This window comes from Babylonia areolata, chromosome 4 (assembly GCF_041734735.1).
Source record: "Babylonia areolata isolate BAREFJ2019XMU chromosome 4, ASM4173473v1, whole genome shotgun sequence".
In the NCBI taxonomy this organism is placed as follows: domain Eukaryota; kingdom Metazoa; phylum Mollusca; class Gastropoda; order Neogastropoda; family Buccinidae; genus Babylonia; species Babylonia areolata.
The window spans coordinates 24,358,149-24,384,533 of record NC_134879.1 but is presented as its reverse complement, the minus strand read 5'-3'; the positions used below and the strand labels follow the sequence as shown (position 1 = coordinate 24,384,533).

General features: G+C 42.8%; 1 protein-coding gene across 1 annotated transcript in view; it reads right to left on the bottom strand.

Annotated features, from left to right (window-relative positions):
* The window catches only part of LOC143280983 (fermitin family homolog 2-like), a 55,440-nt gene that overhangs the window by 6,932 nt on the left and 22,123 nt on the right, over window positions 1-26,385 (bottom strand). Inside the window, exons 3-10 of the mRNA XM_076585833.1 lie at window positions 21,595-21,815; window positions 19,933-20,144; window positions 18,778-18,880; window positions 8,939-9,046; window positions 7,707-7,906; window positions 7,026-7,150; window positions 6,098-6,204; window positions 1,726-1,941 (exon numbers count right to left, since the gene is read on the bottom strand). Coding sequence (XP_076441948.1) covers window positions 1,726-1,941; window positions 6,098-6,204; window positions 7,026-7,150; window positions 7,707-7,906; window positions 8,939-9,046; window positions 18,778-18,880; window positions 19,933-20,144; window positions 21,595-21,815 — 1,292 coding nt within the window. The remainder of the gene's footprint in view (window positions 1-1,725; window positions 1,942-6,097; window positions 6,205-7,025; window positions 7,151-7,706; window positions 7,907-8,938; window positions 9,047-18,777; window positions 18,881-19,932; window positions 20,145-21,594; window positions 21,816-26,385) is intronic.

The window sequence follows — 26,385 nt, the reverse complement described above, 5'->3', positions numbered from 1 at the left end:
GTTCTCAACAAACAACAGTGTGTGTGTCAGCCTCTTTAGCAGTTCTCAGCAAACAACAGTGTGTGTGTCAGCCTCTTTACCAGTTCTCAGCAAACAACAGTGTGTGTCAGCCTCTTTAGCAGTTCTCAACAAACAACAGTGTGTGTGTGTCAGCCTCTTTAGCAGTTCTCAGCAAACAACAGTGTGTGTGTCAGCCTCTTTACCAGTTCTCAGCAAACAACAGTGTGTGTCAGCCTCTTTAGCAGTTCTCAGCAAACAACTGTGTGTATGTCAGCCTCTTTAGCAGTTCTCAGCAAACAACAGTGTGTGTGTGCCTCTTTAGCAGTTCTCGGTAAACAACATTGTGTGTGTGCCTCTTTAGCAGTTCCTGGTAAACAACAGTGTGTCTGCCTCTTTAGCAATTATGTATCACAGTCGGTCATGTCTGACTATGACCATTACAACAGCAGAGGAGGCAACAGCTGTTCAGAATATCTGGGCTAGAATTTGATCACAGTTGAGAGTGTTCTTGCCCACGTCACATCCCCCCTCTCTCAGCCACGAGGGCTTCAGAACACAGTCAGCACTGTTAGGATCAAAACAGCATGTAGGTCACAGTGTGTGTGTGTTTGTGTGAGCCTGTTTTGCAGTTACTACATGACTTGAGTCTGTGCTTCATCTCTTACGATCCCCCATCTCTCTCTTTTTCAGTAGAGGGCAGTGGGGGGTGAGAGAAAGGGGATAGTGGCGAGGGAGTAGGAAAAGTCATGAATCTTGCGTAACAGTGGTTTACTGTTGAAATTAGGTTTGTTTACAATGCAATGGGTGACATCCGCCTGCCAGTACACAGCCACAAAGTGATCCTGATACCCCCTTCAAATTAACGGTTTGGCTGGGCGTCCAGTAAGCACGATGTCCATACAACACACAGTTACAGAGGCACACATTTGACATTTGTCATCTCAATGAGATATTTGTCATCTCACCTTCACAACCTGACCATTGAAAAAAACAGAAAAAAGGCATGTACTGGATGAAGCCTTGTGAGACACAATCAGCCCACCTGGTCTTTTCCTTTCTTTTGCTCCCACAATCCAGCACCAGTCAACCATCAGTTGAACATTTGCTCAACTCACTACGAGATACAACAGAAGGAACAAACCTCTCATACACACCTGACTCTAGTAAGCTTTACTAGATACAACAGAAGGAACACATCTCTCACACACACCTGACTCTAGTCAGCTCTACTAGATATAACAGAAGGAACACATCTCTCACACACACCTGACTCTAGTATGCTCCACTAGATACAACAGAAGGAACACATCTCTCACACACACCTGACTCTAGTAAGCTGTACTAGATACAACAGAAGGAACACATCTCTCACACACACCTGACTCTAGTAAGCTGTACTAGATACAACAGAAGGTACACACCTCTCACACACACCTGACTCCAAGCCAAACTAAACAGAAAAACAGACTGTGAAGACACTGTGACTTCCACCTCACACAATATACCATTTGTATATATGATTTCTAATTCATGTTTGTACTTTATAAGTGCAATCCTCACCCCCCATGCTCCCAATATTCCTGAAAACCCTCAGTACACTGGTTCACGGTCTGTTCTATTCTACAAAACTCTTTCACAGTGTTAAAGAAAGAACCGCGATTCTCTTCACAGAACAGCCACAGGTTTCCCTCTGTAAACCCAAAGACCACACACATCACCACTGACCGACTTGGCCTTGATCTTCTTGAAGAAGCGGGGAGCGATGAAGTCTTCCGGCTGGATGTCCACCTGTGCGGGGGTGATGACGGGGGCGGCCGAGGGATGCTGCATGCCCAGGAAGCTCTGCAGTGCTGACACCTCAGACTCATAGGAGCTGTCAGCCATCGTGCGCCCCTTGGAGGCCAGTTTGCACGCAGCCATCCACCGGCAGTACTGCTCCTCCTGTGTATGGGCACACACACTGCTGGTCAAACTGAACTCACCACAACTCTCTAGATTATAAAAAACATATCAACATGTTTCTTAATCATGCAGTGGAAAGATGCTGTCTGCTTCCCTGAATGGTTAGTTTAAAAAAACAAAAAATTCTTTATTCAGAAAACATTTCACTCCAGATGCAACTTTGATCTTGCATGAAACATGGAAACATAGTTAAATCATACCTGTACACATAAACAACAGAGTAACAAGCAAACAGTTTCCTGAAAGACTGAGTCATGGACAAAAGTTGAATGAGAAAGAGACAATGACAAAGGTTAGGCCGCCAGCCCATGACAAAGGAGTAAGCCAAGAATGAAATATAGAATGATGAGAGAGAAAGAGAGAGTGTGTCTATGTTCACATGCACACGAGTCCATGCATGTACTTGTATGTGTACTTGCTTTGCACACCAAAGAACACAGGACTCCACAAAAACATGTTGGGTTCCCCCACCCCTCTCTAACAACCCCCTCCCCATGCTATGAAGGTTCTTTCTCTCAGTGTAGGACACTTCACAAAATCAGAACAAACTTCTGTCATACACTGAATACAAATAACCACCACTATTCACTAAACTGATAATGTTTCAGATTACCAGTATAACAATGCATCATTACAAGGGGGAGTCAAAAGGTTGTTCTGTCCATGTGTTCTGTGAGAGGTTCCGGACCTGGAAAATTTCTAGCTGATTCGGGCAAAGTAAATCAAATGTCAATTTATTTTTGTGTACACATGTGTAGAAATCATGCTACACCGTATTCTGCTGCATCAGAACTGAACCACATACAACTGCTTGGTTCACTCATAAATAGTGTAATTAAGTTACATGAACACATTTTCTCCCTCCTAAAAACAACAACTTGAAAACATAACCTGCGAAATCAATTCTGACAAATTATCTTCCCATACCTTTCCCAGCTTAACTGGAAGCAGATTTCAACTATCAAGCACAAAGCACTCCCACACGCTTTCTCTCTGTATGCTGTGTTCTCTCTCTCTCTCTCTCTCTGTCTCACACACACACACACACAACTCACAAAGATGTACAAAACACATACACTCACCCCCCCTCACCCCAAACACACACACAATCACTCACCCCCTCCTCCCCCCCACACACAAACACATCACACACACACCACCTCACTCCCACACACAAACACACATGCACATTCACTTGTTCACATGCATATACAGACTCACGTACATCATTCCATAACAAAGACATCACCTTCATGTAAAAACCAAACCACATGGAAGTTCATGGATCAACTTTCAAGGAAGGGGTTGAGGGAAGAAAAAAGGGAGGTGGGGGTGGAGGGTGAGGGGGGTATCAGAAAAGTAGCAAAGTTATCTGACAGCAGCGATTACAAGCCCTCCAGGGGTCTTCAGTGTAAGAGGCATCAGAAAGCTACACCATCAGCTCTTAGGGTGAGAGGGATAAGGGAAGTGTCTTCATGGAGACACACACACACACACACTCTCTCTCTCTCTCTCTCTCACACACACACACACACACATACATATGCATAATGTGCACACACACACACACAAGTAAATGCAAGAAAACCCAAAATAGAAAGTAGTCTATCAGCACTCTTTAACTACCTAGTTTTAGAAGCTCTTTACTCCCCACATTTCTGTCTTTTTATATATATTCTGATTGAAACTGGCAGATTTTCAGAATGAAAAAAAACGTGTGTGTGTGTGTGTGTGTGTGTGTGCATGCAACAGTGTGTGTGTTTGTGTAAACGGAGGAGGTGGGAGAATCCTGTATTTACACACATCCCTACTGGATTGCTCTGTGAACTGAACATGTGAGAAACAGTCTCTTCTTCCCTCCCCACCCTTCATCCACCACCTGCTCTATTCACCACGCCTCACACATGCTCCTTGAGGGGAATCCCCCAGTATGTCAACAGAAAACAGGCAAGCTTTTCTTTCCTCTGATCCACACAAAAGATTAACAGGAGGCTGCCAGCATGGCTTTGCCACTTTGTTCCCCCCCCCCTCCCCCACATGCCAAAGTTGGCAGCATGCCAGACCAGTTTATGGCCGTATGACTTGGGCTGTCTGTGTGTGTGCCATCTGTGATAGCTTCAGCCAGGCTTGTCTGCAGAATTTGAGGTAAAAGGGGGTCGGAGGAGGAACCCATAGCCTGTGGAGAGATGCCTGGGTCTGTGCATTCGTCATATGAACATTTTCAAAGTTATAAATATCTGTCAGTGGGGGGTGCAGGGGTTGAGAGAAGACAGTTTTATGATCTGCTCTCTCCTTTTTTTTTTCTTCTTTTTTTTTTATAAAAACAACAACAAAACAGGAAAACAGGAAATGAATACCATAATAAGATGTTTAGGTTATATTCAATGTGAGTGTAAGTATGTGTGTGTGTAGGAGGAATTTTTTGTTTAATGTCCCGTCATACATATCGGTGATTTAAGACATTTTGTTAAAGTATTTATGAATACCTTTGAGTATTATCTGTTAGAAGGGGTGGGAGATGTGAATGAAAACTGGGCAAATGAGGGTGAAATGAGGGTGAAATTTGAAGAAGAAAAAAATCTAAATACAATTACAGGAAATTACTTAAAGGACTTCGTAAAAGAGAAGTCGTTAAACTGACAAGTGAAACAACTGATAATGAATGCAAAAAGTCAAAAATATCAACGTTCTCAGTCACTTGTGAAGACACACTTTCGTGTACATAAGGCTTCATCAAGCTACAGTCAAAAATTATATGCTTAATCGTCAGGTTACTAAAGCATATGCAGTTGACATTAGAACAATACTTGGTCCGTAATGAATTTGATAATAGTCTGAGAGCTAAAATCAGAATTGGTCTGCGAATCGGACCAAAGTCTGAGAGAGTCAACTGACGAGGTTTTAGACTTGAAGCACCTATGAAAGTCTCTTTCTAATATATTGTTTATTTCCTTGTATGACAATGGGCAATATACTTTTATATTATCTGTATGATTCTTTGCTCCCCTTTTTCCTGCCCTGTCTGCTTGGTCGATATAAAGGAATCCAGTGTGGGATGGTATCCAACAAAAATCAATATTTGTACCCTTCACAAATAGGGAGTGCAATAAATACCTAATTTCAAAGAATAAATCTTCTCTTTGATTATTCTCAAAAAGGAGCAAACTTTTTAAAACAGATTGAGAATCAACACAAAATAGGATATTACTTACTATGATTGGTATATGAACAAGATGATTTAAAGCCATAAGGATGGCCACCAATTCAGCTGTAAAAATTTAATGTCCCTTACCTAAATAATAGGATGTTTCTGTTTTTAGGTCAGGAATGACAAAAGCAGATCCTGCACTGCTATCATCCAGGACCAAGCCATCAGTGTAAACTTTTAAATGATAATCAAAATTTTCTTCTAATTCAATTCTGACATGTGCTGCTATTATATGTGGAGATTCTCCCTTTGTTGTGTCAGAAGCACATATGTTGACGTTTGCTTTCGTTAACTCCCAGGGAGGGACAGGTGGCACCAGAACACGAGGTGCCATATCATGTAAATCAGTGTCTGAAAAATTTAAAATATCTGACACATATGTGCGAATAGTTTGTAGATTTGAATTATTTTGTGCATTTTTTTGAAAATCAATATCAGACCTGATATTTAATGTGCGTGTGTGCTTTCGGGCAGGTGCACACGTGTAAGTATGTGTGTGTGTGTGTGTGTGTGTGTGTGTGTGCGTGCACGCGTGCATGCGTATGTGCGTGTGTGCGCATGAGTCTCTCTCTCATCCCTCTCTATCTCCCTTCCTCCAAAAGTACAACCTCCCACATTTAAAAAAAAAAAAACACTCTCCAGATCCACCTCTCCACCTCCCAGCCACACACACACACACCACAGAGTCAAGACAGACACACAAACATACACCACAGAGTCAAGACAGACACACACACACACCACAGAGTCAAGACAGACACATACAAACTGATACACCCACTCATCCCACACACTATCAACTCTAGCATGTACACCTCTATTCCTCCACATGCAGCAAAAAGGTTGTTTTGGTTTGTTTTAAATACATATACATTATATATAACAGAGTGAAGGATGGCACAGAATGCAATCCCTCTGCTCACTGACCATTTCAAAGCGCAGACAGATCTCACTCATGCCATCGGAGTCAGGAACGAAAAGCTTGATGCCGTATTTCTTTGTGGCCAGGTTTACATCAGGCTGGGTTTCACATCCTGAAAGATAATAATCAAATGCACATGACACACATAAACACTGTCACCAGGTATGAACAGAACAAGATGCTAGACCATCAGTACATACATGGATGCACACACGCATGCAGTTTTGCACACACACACTCACACACACTACACATCTAACTTGTTTCGATTTAAAATGGATGCTTAAACTGTACAGGCCAATTTCAATCTAATCTAAAAAAATCAAAATTTTGCTTGGAAGAAAATAATTTCCTAGGAGGCAGTGCCGTCAGATGACCTGAATGGTTCCTGGCACACCTGACTGGATTCACTGAAGTGTGCTCAGCTGATCAATTTGTGGAGTTCATGAGGTGTTTGTTTTTTCAAAGGATAATAAACATTCTATATTTGTAGAAGTTGGTCTATGCGGGCTTTTTTTTTTTTTTTTTTTTTTTTTAAGCATTTCTATTTGTACTTGCGCAAAAGTTTTTATTTTATATTTGTGGTTCAAGCCGTTTTCTTTTCTCCCCAAAAGACTTCACTAGATTAACAGAACTATGAAAGTTTATGCCCCATCTGCACTTAAAACTCAGAAAACTGTTTTTCTCTCCCCACTCAACACCCCTGCCCCCCTCCTGTTTTTTGTGGGGGTTTTTTTTGTTTTTTTTGCTTGTCTATTTTTTTCGTTACTTTGGTTGGCTGCGCCATTTTCTGCACCATTTCAGAGGCATTTCCTGCAACCTGCTCATCCACAGTCCCACACTCACAATCCCACCTGGGCTTGTTCTGCTGCTCTCTTTGTGCCACCAGATCTCTTGTGAAGCTGCCCCACTCAAGCTGTCCCCCTGACTTACCACGAACATTGATCCTCATGATAGAAGGTCCCGATGCTTCTTCTCGACTGCGGTAGAAGGCTAAGTGGGTGTCCTTGAAGGTAGTCCAGTAGCGTTTGTAGCTCTTCAGTGTAAGCTTCTTGGGTCTGCAGCAGGAAAGTGAACAGAATGAAATGAGCAGTCGTGTATAGGGGTATTTCATTCTGCTGGTGGGTGGGAGAGGGATGGGTGTACACGTAAGTGGGAGGGTAATAACAGTCAGATACAAATAATAAGACAAATAATTTGTTATGCAGAAGTGATCGAAAACAGCCAAACTTGTAAGAGATATGAAAATGAAAAGTAAAACATGAATGCTGCGCACAGCATAGATTTTGTGTCCATATACCATAAGAATCCACCTGAAAACAAATGACATGGTCTGACTTTTTCTGAAAATCTTTAACAGGCACCCGATAAAGTCAGAAAAACTGCCCCCCAAAGTTTCAGACAATTCACATCACATTTTTTAAACAGAAACAATTAATTAATTCACACCACCAACTTTACAAAACACCACACACACACACACACACACTGTGATGCAATCACTGTCATACACACACAAAACACACCACACAAACACACACACAAACACACACACCCACCAAACTTCCCCCTGACCTACACACACACACACACATACACAAAAGCGCCCCTCACTTGAAAAACTTGATGTAGTCAGCCAGCTCAGGTATATGGGTGATGTCCCCATGGGTGGAGATGGAGGATCCCTCCAAGGAGCTCTGGAGGTCGGCCAGGGCGGCCCCCACCTCATCCTGCTCCACAGGCAGGGGGCCTGGCCCCCCACTGCCGTCCACACAGTCGTTCTGGGGCAGCCCGGACTGCAGCTGGGCCTGGAACTGTTTGGAAGCATGGGAATGTTAGGAGTGTTGGGTTGGTCTGGTGATGGGTGGGTGGGAGAGTGGGTAGAGTGGGTGTGGTGGGTGTGGGGTTGTGTGGGTGGTGGGGGTGTGGGTGTGGGTGGGTGGGGTGGGGGGTGTGTGTGTGGTTGTGTGTGTGCTGTGTGAGTGGTAGGTGTGGGTGTGTGGGGGTGGTGGGAGTATGTGTGTGGTTGTGGGGGTGGTCTGTGTGTGTGTGTGTGTGTGTGTGTGTGTGAGAGAGAGAGAGAGAGAGAGAGAGAGAGAGAGAGAAGAGAGAGAGAGAGATTAAGAGTGATTCAGAAAAGGTGAGAATGGGTGAGGGTGAGAGAGAGAGACAGAGACAGACAGAGTGTGTGTGTGTGTGTGTGTGTGTGTGTGTGTGTGTGTTTATGTTTGTGTGCATGTTGTGTGTGTCTACATGCATGCATATGTGCAAGTTCTGGTTTAAGAGAGAGCTTGTTGAGCCCACATGATGTTCGCATATTTACTTTCACTGAATTCCCCTATGTACACATACCAAAAAATAAAATAAAATAAAAATAAAACCTTCACAACCAAAGATATAATGACTGAAGAAAATAAAAAACCACATCACCTGCAAACAGCACTCATCAACTGATCATCAAGACGATTACAAATGAAATGAGCTACCTCTTTCACTTCATCAAATCTCTGCTTAAAACTCTTTCAAGTCTGACCTTAAAACCTACTTCTTTCCAAGAAAAGCCTACCCCACCCCCTTCTCCCTTCCCTGTTTAGTTTGTCTAGTTTTCTGTTTACATGTATCTACGCTTTATCTTTCATCCCTCAGAATCAAAGCTATATATATATGCATGCAAATGACTGGAGTGTGAGTGCTTTGATTTGTCTCTGCACAAGATTCAGTGCCATATATAAAAACTTTGTAACTTTCATTATCATCATTTATTATTATTATCATCATCATCATCATCCTTAGTATTTTTATTACTATTATCATCATTATTTTAATATCATTATTTCTATAATCACCTGCAAGGCAGCAAAAACCATCATCTCTTCCTCTGTGCAGTCAATCTCTTCTGAGATAAGCGCCCACTTGGCCTGTTCGTAGATCTGGTTGATGCGGATTGGATCATACTGCAACACACACATGCACACCCGTTGCAGCCATTTATCCCTGCTGAAGACGAGAAGGAAGAGGAGATGGAGAAAAGGAGAGATTGTGGACAGAGGGAGAACGGGGGAAGAAAAGGAGGGATGAGGAAGGTGTCAACATGAAATGAAAACGTTTCCTTTCTTTTCCACGGACAGAAAAGAACCATCTCTATGACTGGTCCCTCGGCCAAAGCTTAACCTTCCCCCTCTGTTAGCGTCTTGATGTACACTTGACCCTGACCTGCCATCTTGATTTTTTGTCTGAAGAGTTCATGTTCCGGTCACAACCAATCAATCCAATGTCTGGAATCTACAGGCCTGCCAAGTCTGGTTTCTCTAACTCTTGAGGAAGCACATACATGTATATATAAACTCTCTCTCTTTCATGTAAAAGCAAACATACACACACGCACACACACACGCACGCACGCACACACACACACACAGCCAACCCAGGATGCTAAACACCCCAGGTGAGATCCCAGGGCATGACAGCCATTACTTCTCTTCTCCAGCCCATATTCTCCAACCTCCCATTACTTCTCTTCTCCAGCCCATATTCTCCAACCTCCCATTACTTCTCCTCTCCAGCCCATATTCTCCAACCTCCCATTACTTCTCCTCTCCAGCCCATATTCTCCAACCTCCCATTACTTCTCCTCTCCAGCCCATATTCTCCAACCTCCCATTACTTCTCTTCTCCAGCCCAAATACCCCACACTCTGTCCCATCCTCAAAATTCTAAGCAACATAATGCAGATATTATTCTGATTTAAAGAAACTCCCCTCAACAGATTACAGTCAGTACATGTTTAAAAATAAACTAAATGAAAATCTTGCAAGCACTGAAACAACTGAACCTGGAGATTACTCAGTATGGCCCATATGTGAGTTATAACAACAACAACAAAAACAAAAAAACAACAACAACAAAACAATTACAACAATACCCTCATCTCCATTCTTTCCCCAATGCTTGGCTTCCAAACACACAACACTATTTCCTGTGACACAATGGGGTTAATCAACAAGGTGCAGAAGTCAGCACAGTGAGATAACTCTCCAGGTCACCCCACCCCCACCCTCACGCCCCTAGCAAAAAAGAAGAAGAAGAAAACATGTGCTTACATCTTCCAACAGTTGTTTCACTGTCTCTTGTGATTATCTCTTCAGGCCTGCTTTCTTTTACAGCACCTTTTGTTCCCTGTGTAACATGGCATTGCCGCTATCTCCATGGCTCCCACTTTCTAATTGTCTCCCTGCCAAACTCATTCCTCTTGCTTGGTTCCGGAGAGTCACAGCCAAGTCTTTTACAGCCTTTGTTTACTTGCTCTGGCTGCCTGTTTTCCACCAAGATAGCTTCTTTGTGTTTTGCTAACATGATGGCTTGTTTTACACCTACACAGTGTCTGAAGGGCAGTGCAAATGTTGACATAAAACAGGTGTCTGTGTGTGCAGTTCTTGCATGGCGTACTTGATGCATGTATGCTTATGCATGTATAACTTTTATTATTAACACCACGAGCTCCCTGCCTAGGAGGTGAAAGTATCAATCTGCGTCCGCCTGGAAAACATTTGCATTTGTATTTGTATTCGTATTTCTTTATATCACAACAGATTTCTCTGTATGAAAATAGGGAGAGCGCGTCGCTATACTACAGCACCACCGTTTTTTTGTATTTTTTCCTGCGTGCAGTTTTATTTGTTATTCCTATCGAAGTGGATTTTCCTTCAGAATTTTTCCAGGAACAACCCTTTTGTTGCCGTGGGTTCTTTTACGTGCTCTAAGTGCATGCTGCACACGGGACCTCCGTTTATCATCTCATCCGAATGACTAGCAACAAGACCACCACTCAAGGTCTAGTGGGGGGGGGGGGGGAGAAAATATTGGCGGCTGAGCCATGATTCGAACCAGTGCGCTCAGATTCTCTTGCTTCCTAGGCGGACGCGTTATCTCTAGGCCATCACTCCACTCCCAACATGTTGAGCGCATGGGATAAAATCCAACACTTGGCAGTATTTTCTTCCCTACTGCTACTGTACTAGACCTTAAGTAGTGGTCTGGACGCTAGTCATACAATTGAGACAATAAACTAAGGTCCTGTGCGTAACATGCACCGAGCACTCATAAAAGAACCCACAGCAACAAAAGGGTGTCCTTGGCAAAGTTCTGTTTAAAAATCTATTTTGATAGGAAAACAATCTTATACCTGCAGGCATGAAAAAATAAAATAAAATAAATCATGGGTAGTGCTGCACAGCGAAGACATGCACTCCCTTGGGATGGCAGCCTGAATTTCACACACTGACCTGTATAAATATTATATGCAGCCTTCCATTTCCATAACACTTGTTACAAGACTGAAAACTACACATCGAAACAGTCATTAATGAAACAACTCTCCCTCTCTTTCTCTACCCACCCCCACTCCTACCTCTCCACTCCTTCCACAATACCCCCCTACACCCCCACCTGCCCCTTTCACACATGAATGCACACCAAAAATGCAGTGGGAGGTTTCAGGTTCAAACCACCAGGGGAGGAAAATCTGTCAGGAAAATCAATCAATAAACAAACAGTGCCCTGGAGCGCCTGGCCACCCCAACCACACTAAACCCCAGTAGACAGGACACAGGAGGGGCAGAATGGGTGTCAGAGATTCACGTCCATTTACAGGACACAGGAGGGACAGAATGGGTGTCAGAGATTCACGTCCATTTACAGGACACAGGAGGGACAGAATGGGTGTCAGAGATTCACGTCCATTTACAGGACACAGGAGGAACAGAATGGGTGTCAGAGATTCACGTCCATTTACAGGACACAAGAGGGACAGAATGGGTGTCAGAGATTCACGTCCATTTACAGAACACAGGAGGGACAGAATGGGTGTCAGAGATTCACGTCCATTTACAGGACACAAGAGGGACAGAATGGGTGTCAGAGATTCACGTCCATTTACAGGACGGACAGAATGGGTGTCAGAGATTCACGTCCATTTACAGGACACAGGAGGGACAGAATGGGTGTCAGAGATTCACGTCCATTTACAGGACACAGGAGGAACAGAATGGGTGTCAGAGATTCACGTCCATTTAGAGGACACAGGAGGGACAGAATGGGTGTCAGAGATTAAGTCCATTCTACATAACTATCAAAAAACTGGCTCTGTTTTTGGTTTTGATCAAAAATTCAATTCCATTCTTGAACAACCTGCCTGTCTGTTTAGCTAAACTCAGCCAACATACAAAACTGCACATCTATGTGCGAGGGTACATGCAAGCTAGAAGTGAGTTCTTGTGAGAATGCAATCAAACAGCATGTGCATGCATACATGCAAGACAGGAAGCACATTTATGTGCATGTGTGTGTTTTTGTGTTTGGCTGGACATGTGCATGACAATCAGCAGTCAACATGTCTGTGTTTCAAAATCATGTCAGTAACTATGTATATTACCCCTAATCACCTGCTCTTTATCCGACATATAACTGTTCTCTCTTGCGTTCTCCCTCTTACTCATCCACACACACACACACACACACACACAAGCACACACACACACACACACCAAACGACCTGAACGTCAGATAATGACAGGAAGACCATTAAGCCCAAACAATCATCGTGAGGCCAAATACACCACCAAATGCCTGAATCACACAGCTAATGGGGCAATATATCATATAAATAAGCAACTAACATGAACAGCACCCAGCAAAACCTAAACATGACATCTGCTATTTCGCTTTTTCACAGATGTGCTCTGACCTGCTCCAGAACACTACCGTGGGAAGTCAGACCCATTAGACGATAGTTGCTGTTTAAATAATGTCAGCTGAAAAGGTTATCTCTGGGTCAGCTAACTAGCATTCTCTTGTGAATTACAAGAGAGAATTTCATGAACAAAACCCTGCTCTGGTTTCACAAAAAAGAACATTTCTCACTCAAAAGGAAGTAACAGTCTTCTTGTTTTTCTCTGGACAGAGGAATATATATAATTATAATAATTAATTTTTTTCTTCCCTTTTAACAGCAGTTTTCCATATTCCATAATCTTCACATAATAACAATAAATCAAAATAATGAACTTCTTCTCTTTAATGATAACCATTTCCCTTTCTTATTCCATGTCTTTTCACAGTAATCTTCTTCCATAATATCGATGAGCTTCACTCGATTATCTTCATCATAATGATGAGAAACATACCAAAAATCATCACTATCATCATTACTATGATCTTCCCTTTAAAACTAACCTTCTTTCCTCCTTAATCCATGATCTTCACATAATGATGTTTATAATAATCCCATAACCTCTCTCCCAGCCCCATCTTTACCAGTACTACTACTAGTAACCTGCTTCCTACACATATTCCTTGATCTTCACACAGTCTAAACTCTATCAGTGCACAGAAGCTGAGCTCTTTCACACACTGCCTGGTGCCAAAAACGTAGGCTCATCCAACCCCACCAAAAGGCATCAGGTAAAAGATATGTCAGTATCTGAATAATGACTCCCCAGTTATCATACAGCTGATGAACGACCCCCATCTAACCTCCCTACATACAGCAAACTCCAAGCCCAGCACTAACCATCCACTGAGCTACAGTGGCAGCCCATGCTCAGGCTTTACTGATACAGTCAGGGAGGCCAGCCGTTTTCTGAATGACTGTGACTGAGAGAGTGGTGGTGAGGGGAGGGGTGGGCTTGGATGTACCCTTTTTATCAGACTGTATATTCTTATCTCCTGGAGAATTCCTCTGCATCCTCAAATAGATTTGTTTCCTTCTAATTCTGTGAAATGCTACACTACCATTCCTATAGGTGCAGAGTTGTCATCAGCTGCACTGCCAGCTTTAAGTCTCAAGGATAATGTCTTTTGGGCAGACCAAACTGACATCCTGAAAACTCTTTAGATGCTGGTTTCAGCCTGCTATTCCACAAACTTCTGGACTGCCTTTTGGGGGGTTGCTAAACTTCTGGCCATTGGGTGCAATACTGCTGGCTTCAGGGTGGTCTACTGCTGGCTTTAGGTTGGTCTACTACTGGTTTTAGGTTGCTACACTGCTGGTTTTAGGTTGGTCTACTGCTGGTTTTAGGATGGTCTACTGTTGGCTTTAGGTTGCATACTGCTGGTTTTAGGGTGGTCTACTGCTGGCTTTAGGTTGCATACTGCTGGTTTTAGGGTGCTCTACTGTTGGCTTTAGGTTGCTATACTGCTGGTTTTAGGGTGGTGTACTGCTGGTTTTAGGGTGCTCTACCGTTGGTTTTAGGGTGCTCTACTGCTGGCTTTCGGTTGCTATACTGCTGGCTTTTAGGGTGGTCTACTGCTGGTTTTAGGATGGTCTACTGCTGACTTTAGGTTACTGTACTGCTGGTTTTAGGTTGCTATACTGCTGGTTTTAGGATGATCTATTGCTGGTTTTAGGGTGGTATACTGCTGGCTTTAGGTTGATATACTGCTGGTTTTAGGTTGGTCTACTGCTGGTTTTAGGTTGCTATACTGCTGGCTTCAGGGTGGTTTACTGCTGACTTTAGGTTGCATACTGCTGGTTTTAGGTTGCTATACTGCTGGCTTCAGGTTGCTATACTGCTGGTTTTAGGGTGCTATACTGCTGGTTTTAGGGTCTCTACTGCTGGATTTAGATTGCATACTGCTGGCTTTAGGGCGGAATACAACAGGTATTAGGATGCTACACTGCTAGCTTAAGGGTGCTACACTGCTGGATTTACGGTATTCTACTACTGGCTTTAGGGCGCTATACTGCTGGATTTAACTGTTATGTTGCAAACTTTCAGGCTGGCTAAGCTGCCATCCTGAAAGTGGAAGTTGCCGACTGTAAAACTTTAAGGCTTCTGTTCTCTACATTTCTGATCACTTAAGCTGCTGGCATTCGGGCTGGACTGGAGTGTATTTGCACATGCACACACACACTCTCAGTTTCAAGCACACATCCTGGCTCAGGCACTCTGGCAACTATGCCATCTCAGGCACTCTGACAACTATGCCATCAAGACATAAGTGTGTAATCTAGTCATGTGTGACACAGTCAGTGAGTCTGATAGGTTTTCCTGGTGTGTCTGGAATGGAAAAGAAAAAAAAACTTCCAAAAAAACCTGCAAATAAACATACAAAAATGTTCTCTGCATCTGGAAGCTGTTGTATGGTGGTAGATATTCCCCAGACAGTCTACAAGACACAGATCTCTCCAAGATTTTCTTTTTTAACTGTTATAATACTTTATAAGAAAAAAAAATTATAAGTAAATTGTAAGTGTTCATTCTTTCTTCAATGTCTTGTGCCTGCTAAGAAAATCTCTGCCAGAAAAAAAAAGTTGAAACAAGGAATGGTATGTAAATTGCCCGAGACAGCTATACATGTATACACACAGAGTGCATACTCAGAGTACACACACACACACACACACACACACACACACACAAGCAAACACATGCACACATAGTACACACACAGACACACAAACATGTACATGCACACACACATATACACACACTAACAAATGCACACACACACATGTGCAAAAAGAGCTCCAGCAGCAAGGGAGAGTGAAAAAATGCACACAGGAAAGGAAAACATATCAACCGCTGTTTCTTTTTCTTCTTGGCTTGATGCTTGTTTTTTTGCTCACTTTTTATTACGCCAGTTGGTTTGATTGTTTAATACATTTTTTCTTTAGTCCATACTCAACTAACTCAAGGAATGCACATTCACACACACACACACACGCACATGCACACACACACACACACACATACACACACACACATAGTGTGACACACATTTGCACACGGTCTCCATCTCCCTCTTGCACACATATGCATGCACATACACATACACACACACACACACAAAATGTGACAAACATTTTCACACAGTCTCTCTCTCTCTCTCTCTCTCTCTCTCTCTCTCTCTCTCTCTCTCTCTCTCTCTCTCTCTCTCTCGTGCACATATGCATGCACACACATACGCGCACGAACACACACACACACACACACCAGCTGGTTCCCTATAACATTTCTGACTAACCTTTACATGGAACTGTGGTGGGATCTAACATCAGAGCAATTTCTGGTAAAGTGGGGCAAACCTGGCACATCCACCCTTGCTATCCCACCACCCTGACTGTCTGTCTGTCATTCGCTCTTCCATTCCGTTCTTCCACAGGTGCACACATACAATACCAACACACAAATAAACAACAGCACATGTGCACAGACACTCTCTCTCTCTCTCCCTTGAGCCCAGACAAAACTTTATTTCAGCTTCTCCATGGGAATATTTCCCCAGCAAGGAAGACACTTATTATTTTCTCATTAAAAAACAAAAAAACCCAAAGTTTAGGAACTGGACTGACAAATTTCAGTCCATTATATGGCTGTCTGTTTAAAAGCAAATCTGATAACAAACATCCATGGCAAATGAAGACTAAATAAATATCAGCTATTTATCTGTGTGTTAGTCTGCCGACAATGTTTAACATACACTTGTTAAAGTTCAGATAAGAAAAATCCCTCATAAGCTAAAGGCATTGATGGTGAGTGTGAGAAATACCATCCTTCACAAATGCCACATCCTGAAAACATTATATATACTAAGTTAACATTACATATTCTCATCAATATACAAAGTGATGGCTTTATAATTTCACAACAAAATAAAAACAAAAAACAGATCACAAGAAAGCAGAAGAGGGCATGAAACTTCAAGAACAAAATCATAGGACTAGGTCAACGATGGAGAGATGTGGGGGGCTTGGGATGGGAGGGGTGGAAAACAGTGAACAAGAAACAGAAGACAGCTATACTATCCTTCTGTTTCTACTTGGTCACAAGTGATTTATGACGGGACTGGCTTTTTGACTCGGGTGATAATAGGCATGGCAGAGCAGGGAGCATGCACATTCCTCAATGCCTCACTCTGCTGGTAACAATCCAGGAACTGTTTTGTAAAACTGCACTGCGTATTACTGTAACTCAGCCCCATCTTCTCAGAAGTACGCACCCATGCGTGCAAAAGTACACACACACACACACACACACACACACACACACACACATTCCGGCAAATACATGTATATACAAAGGAAATCACCAAGTATCACTTGAAGTTACCCCTAGACACTCTTATTTTCTTGTGTGCCTGTGTGTGTGTGTGTGTGTGTGTGTGTGTGTGTGTGTGTGTGCAGGCCTATGCATACCGGCATGTATGAGGTGTGTGTGTGTGTGTGTGTGTGTGTGTGTGTGTGTGTGTGTGTGTGTGTGTGTGTGTGTGCGCGTGTGTTTACCTTCAAACCCTGCCTATCCTGTGTGTGCAAAGGCAGGGAGAAAGGAAGAAAGGGACAGACAGAAACAGAGACAAAAACAGAATAAAGCATGAAGAAAGAGAGTGACAGAGAGGGGATGGGGAGAGTCTAAGAGAGACAGACAGACAGACAAAGAGACACAGAGAGAGAGAGAGAAACACAGAGAGAGAAATATGGGACAGAAACTGAGACAGATGGACAAAGACAGAAAAGCAGGGCGAGACAGAAAAGGAGAGAATCAAACAAAGAGAGACAGGAAGAGAGAATGAGAGACTTACAAACTCAGAGAATAACAGCAAGCAGCTGTCAGGTGTGGACTAATAGGTCCTGGCTATATCTAGAGGGATAATCTCCTTCACTTATCAAGGAATGATGGAGACTACACAAGTCTACACAGGATGCTATGTGCCCACAGAGCCACTGCTCTTTCCCTCACACCCCCACAGAAGCCAGCACAGAGGCTGGAGGCATCATACCCCTCATACCCCACACCGATGCTTGGAAACTCTCTTGCTATTTATACTCAGGAAGTTTCTTGGTTTGTTTACTTCTTTTTTTTTTAAACCTGCAGGCTAGCTGATGGGAAGAGCTAAGCAACAGGGCTTGAAAATGTATGCTTCACCTCTTTTTTAGGAGCGAGTCACCATACCTTTTTTTTTTACTGTTTGCAACTGAAAGTTCTTGGCCTCTTTAAAATTCCATTTCCTTCTCTTGCTGCTTATTACCACTCATTACACACAAATATACCTACACAATCAACATGCATGCATGGATGGATGGATGGATGGATGGATGGATGGATGTTTGTATTGCACGTACGAGTTTGCATGCACATACGTATGTTTATTGTGCATGACTGTGACTGAGTTCAGGACTGAGCGTGTTTCGTATGCGTGTGTGTGTGTGGATTGTAAAGCGCTTTGTGCAGTGGGGAAAGCACTGATAAATGCCCAGTTATTATCATTATTATCATTATCTCTCCTCATCTCATACAATGCCTCCTCCTCCATCCATCCCTCCCACTCTATCCCTTTCTCTCTCACTCATTCCATTCTCATATATATGTATGTTTCTCCCTCCATAACACACCCTCCCCACCCTCAACCCCCAACAGGTGTGCTTTTTAAACATATCTAAGGTAATGAATTGAGGTCACTGAGTATCATGTTGCACACATACACACAGTACAAACGCATGCTCTGCTGACAACACATTGCTCTTACGTGAACATTATGTACATTCACATTACAAATAATTATGAAATTCTTTCCCTGGTTTCCTGACAACAAAACAAAATAAGATTATTCACAAACACACACATGCACGCACGCACGCACGCACGCACACACACACACACACGCACACACACAGCCCCTTTGCACATACCTTAGGGTTCAGATCATAGAAATTGAAGAACTTGAACTTGAGCATGATGAAGTCGTTCTCGTTAACCCCTTGCTCCATGAGGGACCGTGACGAATCCAGCCACCTGGCACACATACGCACGCATGCACGCATGTACACGCACACACACACACATACATACACACACACACACACACACACACACACGCACGCACACACATAATAATTAATCAGCCTCATTTAGTTTTGCTTCATGACTCATCTTGTAATTACTGTAAACTACCATGTAAGCACACACCCACTTTGCACAAATTTCACTCTGAAGCTATTGGTGGATGTTTATTGGGTACTTAACACTTACTTAGTTTCACCACAAAGTATTGGCTGGTTGTTTACTAAGTCAATGCAAAAAGAAAAAGTCTCCTATTAAACTGGTGATATCGTTAGGAAATTGTTCAAATGTATAAAGGATGTGTTTCACCCATTCACCATTCTTTGTTTCTTTCTTTTCTCTCTGTCCAGTCTCCCCTCATCCCCTTCCCCCGATCCAAATAGCAAACTGAATCAATATTTGTTAATGATAATTTTCTTCTTCCTTCTTTTTCTTATCTTTCCCCCAAAGTTGGAGGTCAGCACTGACAAGGTATTTTAACTATGCACAGTTTTTGACACAAAATGATGAATGGGCATTTACTAGATACTGGACATTTACTAGGAAGTTTACAGTACACACTCGCTTTTCTGTTTCCTTCACACTGCATCACATAATGACATAATTACATAATGACATAATCTGGGTCATCAGACACAGCTTTGGACTCCAGATCTGGGTTACTCACTTCAGTCTGGCAACACAAACTTCGATCAAGGTCTCTTACTGTTTTTTAACAACAGGTCATGAACTCTTACTCCCTTTAGTTTAAAACAATGAAAGTGCCAATTAGGACATAAAACCAGTATTTAAAAAAATAGCATCTTCTTTGTACATTTTATACAAATACCACTGTGTAAGCAACATACATATATACAGTCAAAACTGAACAGAACAGGTCAGGAAAAATCATAACTTACCATAAAAAAGAGAACACACACACACACACACACACACACACACACACAAGGCTCCACCACCAACACCTGATCCCCTGTCCAGCCACATCCCACACACACACTTACGCGCAGTTGATGCGAGCCTTCTCGGCAAAGTTCTTGGGGCGGTACAGGTACTGGAAGGCCTCTTTGCTAGGCACAGGGGGGCTGTTGGCCAGGGAGGACTCCATGGAGCCCTCAAAGGACAGGCTGTGCATGGAGCCCGGCGTCATGGAGCCATTGATGGTGTTGTAGGCCGAGATGGACATGGAGGTACCACCACTCCGCACCAGGGTGCTCTGGGGAAAGAACAGTATAACAATAAAACAATATAACAATAATATATTGCAATAATAGTAATAACAATAATAATAATAATAATGAACGGCATTTGTACACCACATTTATCTAAGTGAAAATTTAGACTCACATATGCAATTGCGCACACGCAAACACCCACCCACCCCACACCTAAGCACCCACCCATCCCCACCCACGCAAGCACGCATGCACACATCCACACACACACACACACACACACACACACACACACACACACAGGACAGACAACTGACAACACAAAACCACACGGGATCAACAACTGACAACACAAAACCAGTCCAGGTTCAACAATTGACAAAAGAATACCAAACATGAAACAATCAACAGAAAAAAGCAAACAGGATCAACAACAATTGACAACAAGAAAACTACACAGTATCAACAACTGACAACAGAAAACTGTGCAGTACCAACAACTGACAACAGAAAACTACACAGTATCAACAACTGACAACAGAAAACCGTGCAGTACCAACAACTGACAACAGAAAACTACACAGTATCAACAACTGACAACAGAAAACCGTGCAGTACCAACAACTGACAACAGAAAATTACACAGTATCAACAACTGACAACAGAAAACTACACAGTATCAACAACTGACAACAGAAAACCGTGCAGTACCAACAACTGACAACAGAAAACTACACAGTATCAACAACTGACAACAGAAAACTGTGCAGTACCAACAACTGACAACAGAAAACTACACAGTATCAACAATTTACAACAGAAAACTACACAGTATCAAAAACTGACAACAGAAAACTACACAGTATCAACAACTGACAACAGAAAACTACACACTATCAACAACTGACAACAGAAAACTACACACTATCAACAACTGACAACAGAAAACCACATAATATCAACAACTGACAACACAATACAACACATGATCAACAAGAGACAGCACAATACAACACAGGATCAACAAGAGACAACACAATACAACACAGGATCAACAAGAGACAACACAACACCACACAGGATCAACAAGAGACAACACAATACAACACATGATCAACAAGAGACAGCACAATACAACACAGGATCAACAAGAGACAACACAAAACCACACAGGATCAACAATCAACAACACAACACCACACAGGATCAACAATCAACAACACAACACCACACAGGATCAACAAGAGACAAAACAATACCACACAGGATCAACAATCAACAACACAACACCACACAGGATCAACAAGAGACAACACAAAACCACAGAGGGCAACACTCGACAACAAAACCACACAGGATCAACAATACAAAACCACACAGGATCAACAAGAGACAACACAAAACCACAGAGGATCAACAAGAGACAACACAAAAGCACACAGGGTAACATTCGACAACACAATACCACACAGGATCAACAACAGAACTCACGGTGGGAGAGGGCCCAAGGGGACTGCGACTGGGGTAGGGGCTGAGCTTGCCATCAATGCTGCCTGAGGAGGAGTGGAGTGTGCCGTTGGGACTGAGGGGGCCTGGCGCCGTTTCTCCAGAGTCTTTCTTCTTCTTGTACTTGGTCACCTCCTTCGCCACCCGCTTAAGGTCATCCTTGTCCCACTTCCGTAGCAATGACAGCTCTTCTGGGTGACGTATGCCTGGGGACAGCATCACAAGTCATGATGATTAACAATAATGAATCATAATAATAATATTAACTGAACATTTCTAAAATATGTACCCTACAGTTCAATGAGTTTATCAAATAATAAAAAGGAAAACAGAATGGACACTGACGTTGCTCAACACATGAAGGAGGAATTTTGTTTAATGTCCAGTCACAAACACTGATGACTGCAGGCAATCATACAGAATACATATGGATGATCCCAGGATCAGAGGCAGAAATAAGAAAGACAAAGAACTTACTGAACAGTGAACCCAGTGAAGAATGAGTTCTAAGATTCTTTTTGAAAGAAGCCAGAGAAGAAGAGTGTCTGGTGTAGAATAGCTATCCACAATTCAGGAGTGTAACAACAGAAGGACCGGAGATAATGGGACTTCTGTTCAAAATGACAGGGTTGAACTTGCAGTGCCCATTTCAGAAGAGAGGAGAGAGCAAGGAGTACAGACACTGAGTTGTTCACTATACCAGGATGGAGCGGAGTTAGACATCTGTAAAGTGTTCTGTAAGTGTTAATGGGTACTATAACTGAAAGGACTGAAAAGTTGAAGCCAGGAAACAGTGTCAGACATACACAACAGCAGACAGAATTCTATAACAATAATAAGAAGAAACTGATCAGGAAAACCAAAAGAAAAATTGCTTGATGAAAAAAGAATTTCATGTCTGAATTAGGGGCACACTGTGTGACTCAGAAGCTGGCTTGACATTGTGCATTGCTTAGAACATTCTATTCAGTCAGGCAGGTGGACTTACATTTCTGAGCCTTCCACTGGATCAGGAACACTGCCAGAGATTCAGAGTTTCTGAGCGTTACACCTCATGCAAAACATTTACCATGATAACTGATGTATGTGACACTAGAGTGTGGTGATGAAGACCCCATCTGCTGCCAAGATTCGGGAACTGGCTTTTTTCAGGAAAGAGTAACAAATATCAGTTGTGCTCTAACCAACTGGCTCACAAGCAATGCTTCCTTATCTTCCAGACAACAAGGTCCATTATGCATGTTGCGTGCAGGAAAATACAAACTAAACAGTCAATGATAAAATTAAAACACACCTTGTTTTCAGACAAACTGTATCACATTTCATTTTAATTGAAAACTGCTAAAACTAGTGAAAGCATGGTGTTGTATATAATAGATAATTTATCACAATGCACAAGGTCTGCCAGTCATCCCCCTTTATTCAGTGCAAAAATCTTGCCCTATTTCAAGGTTTTTGAGGCTGTAGTACAAAATTCTGTATAATAATATATGCATACATGTATACTATACGCTTATAAATACACATATATATTTATATATATACATGTATGTATTGTGTGAATGTGTGTGTGTGTGTGTGTGTGTGTGTGTGTGTGTGTGTGTGTGTAGATAGATCTAAAGATAGAATCAGAGTTAACCACAAAATCAATGGGTCATTTTCATACTTTAATGGGTCAGGAAAAGCACCCCTTTCTCCTCCTTCCTCCATCGGTCATGTACAATAAAGTAACACCACCAGTTCTGATAAAAGTACAGAAGTGTTCACCAGTAACGGAAGGGATATGAGAACGTGGAAAACTAGACTGCTGGGTTTCAAGTTCAGTGATGAGCTACACAACCTGCCAACACCCTTTATCATGGCTAGGTTCCATTTCTGGACAAACATGTTAGCAGGCTTTGCCTTACTCCTCCCTAAAGGTAAACACTGCAAACAAGTCCTGAGAGTCCAGTCTTGTAGTTGTACCTCCATAGATAAGCTGAAACTATACCCATGGATTATAAGAGGTGGAAAGAACATGTGCTCTGTGTGATAATGAAATGTATACAAACTTTACAAACCAAACAGTGAAATCAGTGGAAGAGGAATGTTTCTTTTTCACTAATTCCAGTATGAGTATGGGTCCATACAAATACATGTATACATTGCATATGAATACACCAATAAATAATATATAAGCATGTAAGTGAATGCTACCACATGTGTTCGTGGGTGCACACGTTCGTGCATGTGTGCATGTGTGTGCGTGCATGTGTGTGTGTGCATGCGTGTGCTTGCATGTGCATGCATGTGTGTGTGAACATGTGAATGAGTTTGTGTGTGAGTGGTGAAGAGGTGTGTGTGTGTGTGACTGTGTATGTGTGTGTGAGTGGTGAAGGTGTGAATTGGGTATTCCAAATCTGAGAACATTACACTTCTCTTAAACTGATAAAGATATTACTGGGGTTTTTTTTAAATAGAAGCCAGAAGGGAGGGGTAGGGGGGCTCCCTGTGGATGAAGGACTACAAAAGTGAGAGGCACACTGCTGACATTCCTGTCTGGCTGGTCAGTCAAGGTGAGGCTCAGGGCAGGGGCTGGCTACAGTCAATCACTGTCTTTCCCATGGCTTCTGGCCCCCCACGGCGGCACAAGGCAGCCCTTTTAGTTTTGGCGCGAAGCGGAGGGGAGAGGGATGAACAGCGAGCGAGCGCGAAACGTTGGAAAGGTGATAGCCTGGACAGACAGGCAGGCAGTATATGGGGCAGCGCTCTGGCGCACCACTAACTTCGCGCTATTCTTTGCGGAGCGCATGTTACACGGGCAGTGTGTACAGCTGTGAACAGCTTCGCTGCTGCTGATAAACTGTCAGAAACAGGGTTATGTGCTTTTAAAAAATAATACTCTATGTCAGAATGCAACAAGAAGGGCGCTATGGGTGTGAATGGATGTGTGATTTTCTGACAAATTTAACGATACCAAACATGAGCAGGTTTAATTTCCTACAGGCAGTGTACAAGCGGTCCAAAACTTAGCGAGCACACGAACATTCTGTTCGAACTGAGGAACACACACGGAACGTAGTTCAATTTCAACTCCGTGTTGTGTGTGTACATCGTTTTACTTGGAGATAAAACTTGTATCATGATATACATGCATGTCTCCACGATACAACTGGAAGGAAAATATAGCCGATACGTTACCTAGAGGTGGCAGACCGCCCCGGAATTAGTGTCAGTATTTAACGATCAGCTCCACTGAGAACTGCTGCCAGCCACTTAAGTTTCACACTTCTCTCAACATCACGGGAAGAGAGACGGACAGGCAGACATATATATGCAGGGACAGACATACTGAGAAACAGAGGAACGTGTACGGAGAGAGAAAGGGGAGAGGCACAGAGAGAGAGGGAGAGAGACAGACGCAGAGAGAGAGAGAGAGAGACGCACACAGAGAGGGGGGGGAGAGATTTTCGCCGACTAGATGTTTTGCGTGTCAGTATGTGTGCCTTTGCTTGCGACATGCATTTGGTCAGTCTAAAAGATACACCTTGGCGATACCATGCTTTTAGTAAACGATCACAATGTAACGTACTGACATGCATTTGTAAGTTCTAAATAATAAAATCCATTCCTACCTGAACTTATAAATCCGTATGAACTCCTTGTTTGTAGTTGGTAATCCACTCAGTTGAAGTGTGACACTGACTAAACTCAAACATTTTTTTTCTTTTCTTGTTTTTTCCTTACAATGTGTGTGTGCGGGAGGGAGGGATTCAGGGTGGAGAAAAGAACAGGGCTGAAAATTTCTTTATTCTTTACTTTTTGATTTGTGCCGTGATTCTCCTGCTTGGGGTACGACTTGCTGACGCATGGGGGAGACAATAGTCATGTGCTCTTGCATGATGACACGCAGTTTGTCATCTTGTGACTGCATCCCTAATACGTTCTTTTGAGTGAATTGACGACTGCGTGTGTTGCCTCCCCCCCTTGTTCATTTTTTTGTAGCACTTGATACAAATGCATGTGGGATGTTTGCCCTCTTCATCATTCGAAACATCTAGACCGAAAAAACGAAACAGTTCAGAAGAATACTTGGCACAAAGTCTTGCATTCAACCCCTTATCTTTATCTCTTCTGAGAACCCGCTCACCACACACACGACACATATTATCCAAACATCTCAAGTGTTCACTGAAGGTGTGTTGCCCAGTCAGCAATGCTGCCACTACCGCACCAGATTCCATTTTTGTCGGCACTCACACACACACACTTAGGTCAAATAACTGGATGTAACACAAACACTCGGACAGTGTCTGGTAAATCACACAACACACTTAAAGTTCACATTCACTGGAATCATGTACACAAAAATGACAGCAAACAAAAACCGGTGTGCACGAATATGGTTAAATGAAAATCACTTAAACAATACACCTTTCTCTGCTGGAAACATAGGCACAAAGAGCGCGGCGCGCGCTCCCCTCCACCCCCCCCCATCCCAGAGGAATCTAGGTCAGCAGCCGTGCTCCTGACCGCTCACTGAACTCTGAAACTAAATAGCTCTGCTGGAAGTTAAGCGGCACAGCCGTGCCCCATTTTCTTTTTCTTTCCTTCTTCTTCTTGTGTGTTTGTGGGCTGCAACTCCCACTTTCACTCCTATACATCTACACAACCATACGAGTGGGCTTTATGTGTGTGACCATTTTTACCTTGCCATGTTGGCAGCCATGCTTCCTTTTCAGGTGTGTTTCTTTTCTTTTCTTTTCTTTTTTTCTTCTTTTCTTTTTTACTTCCCCC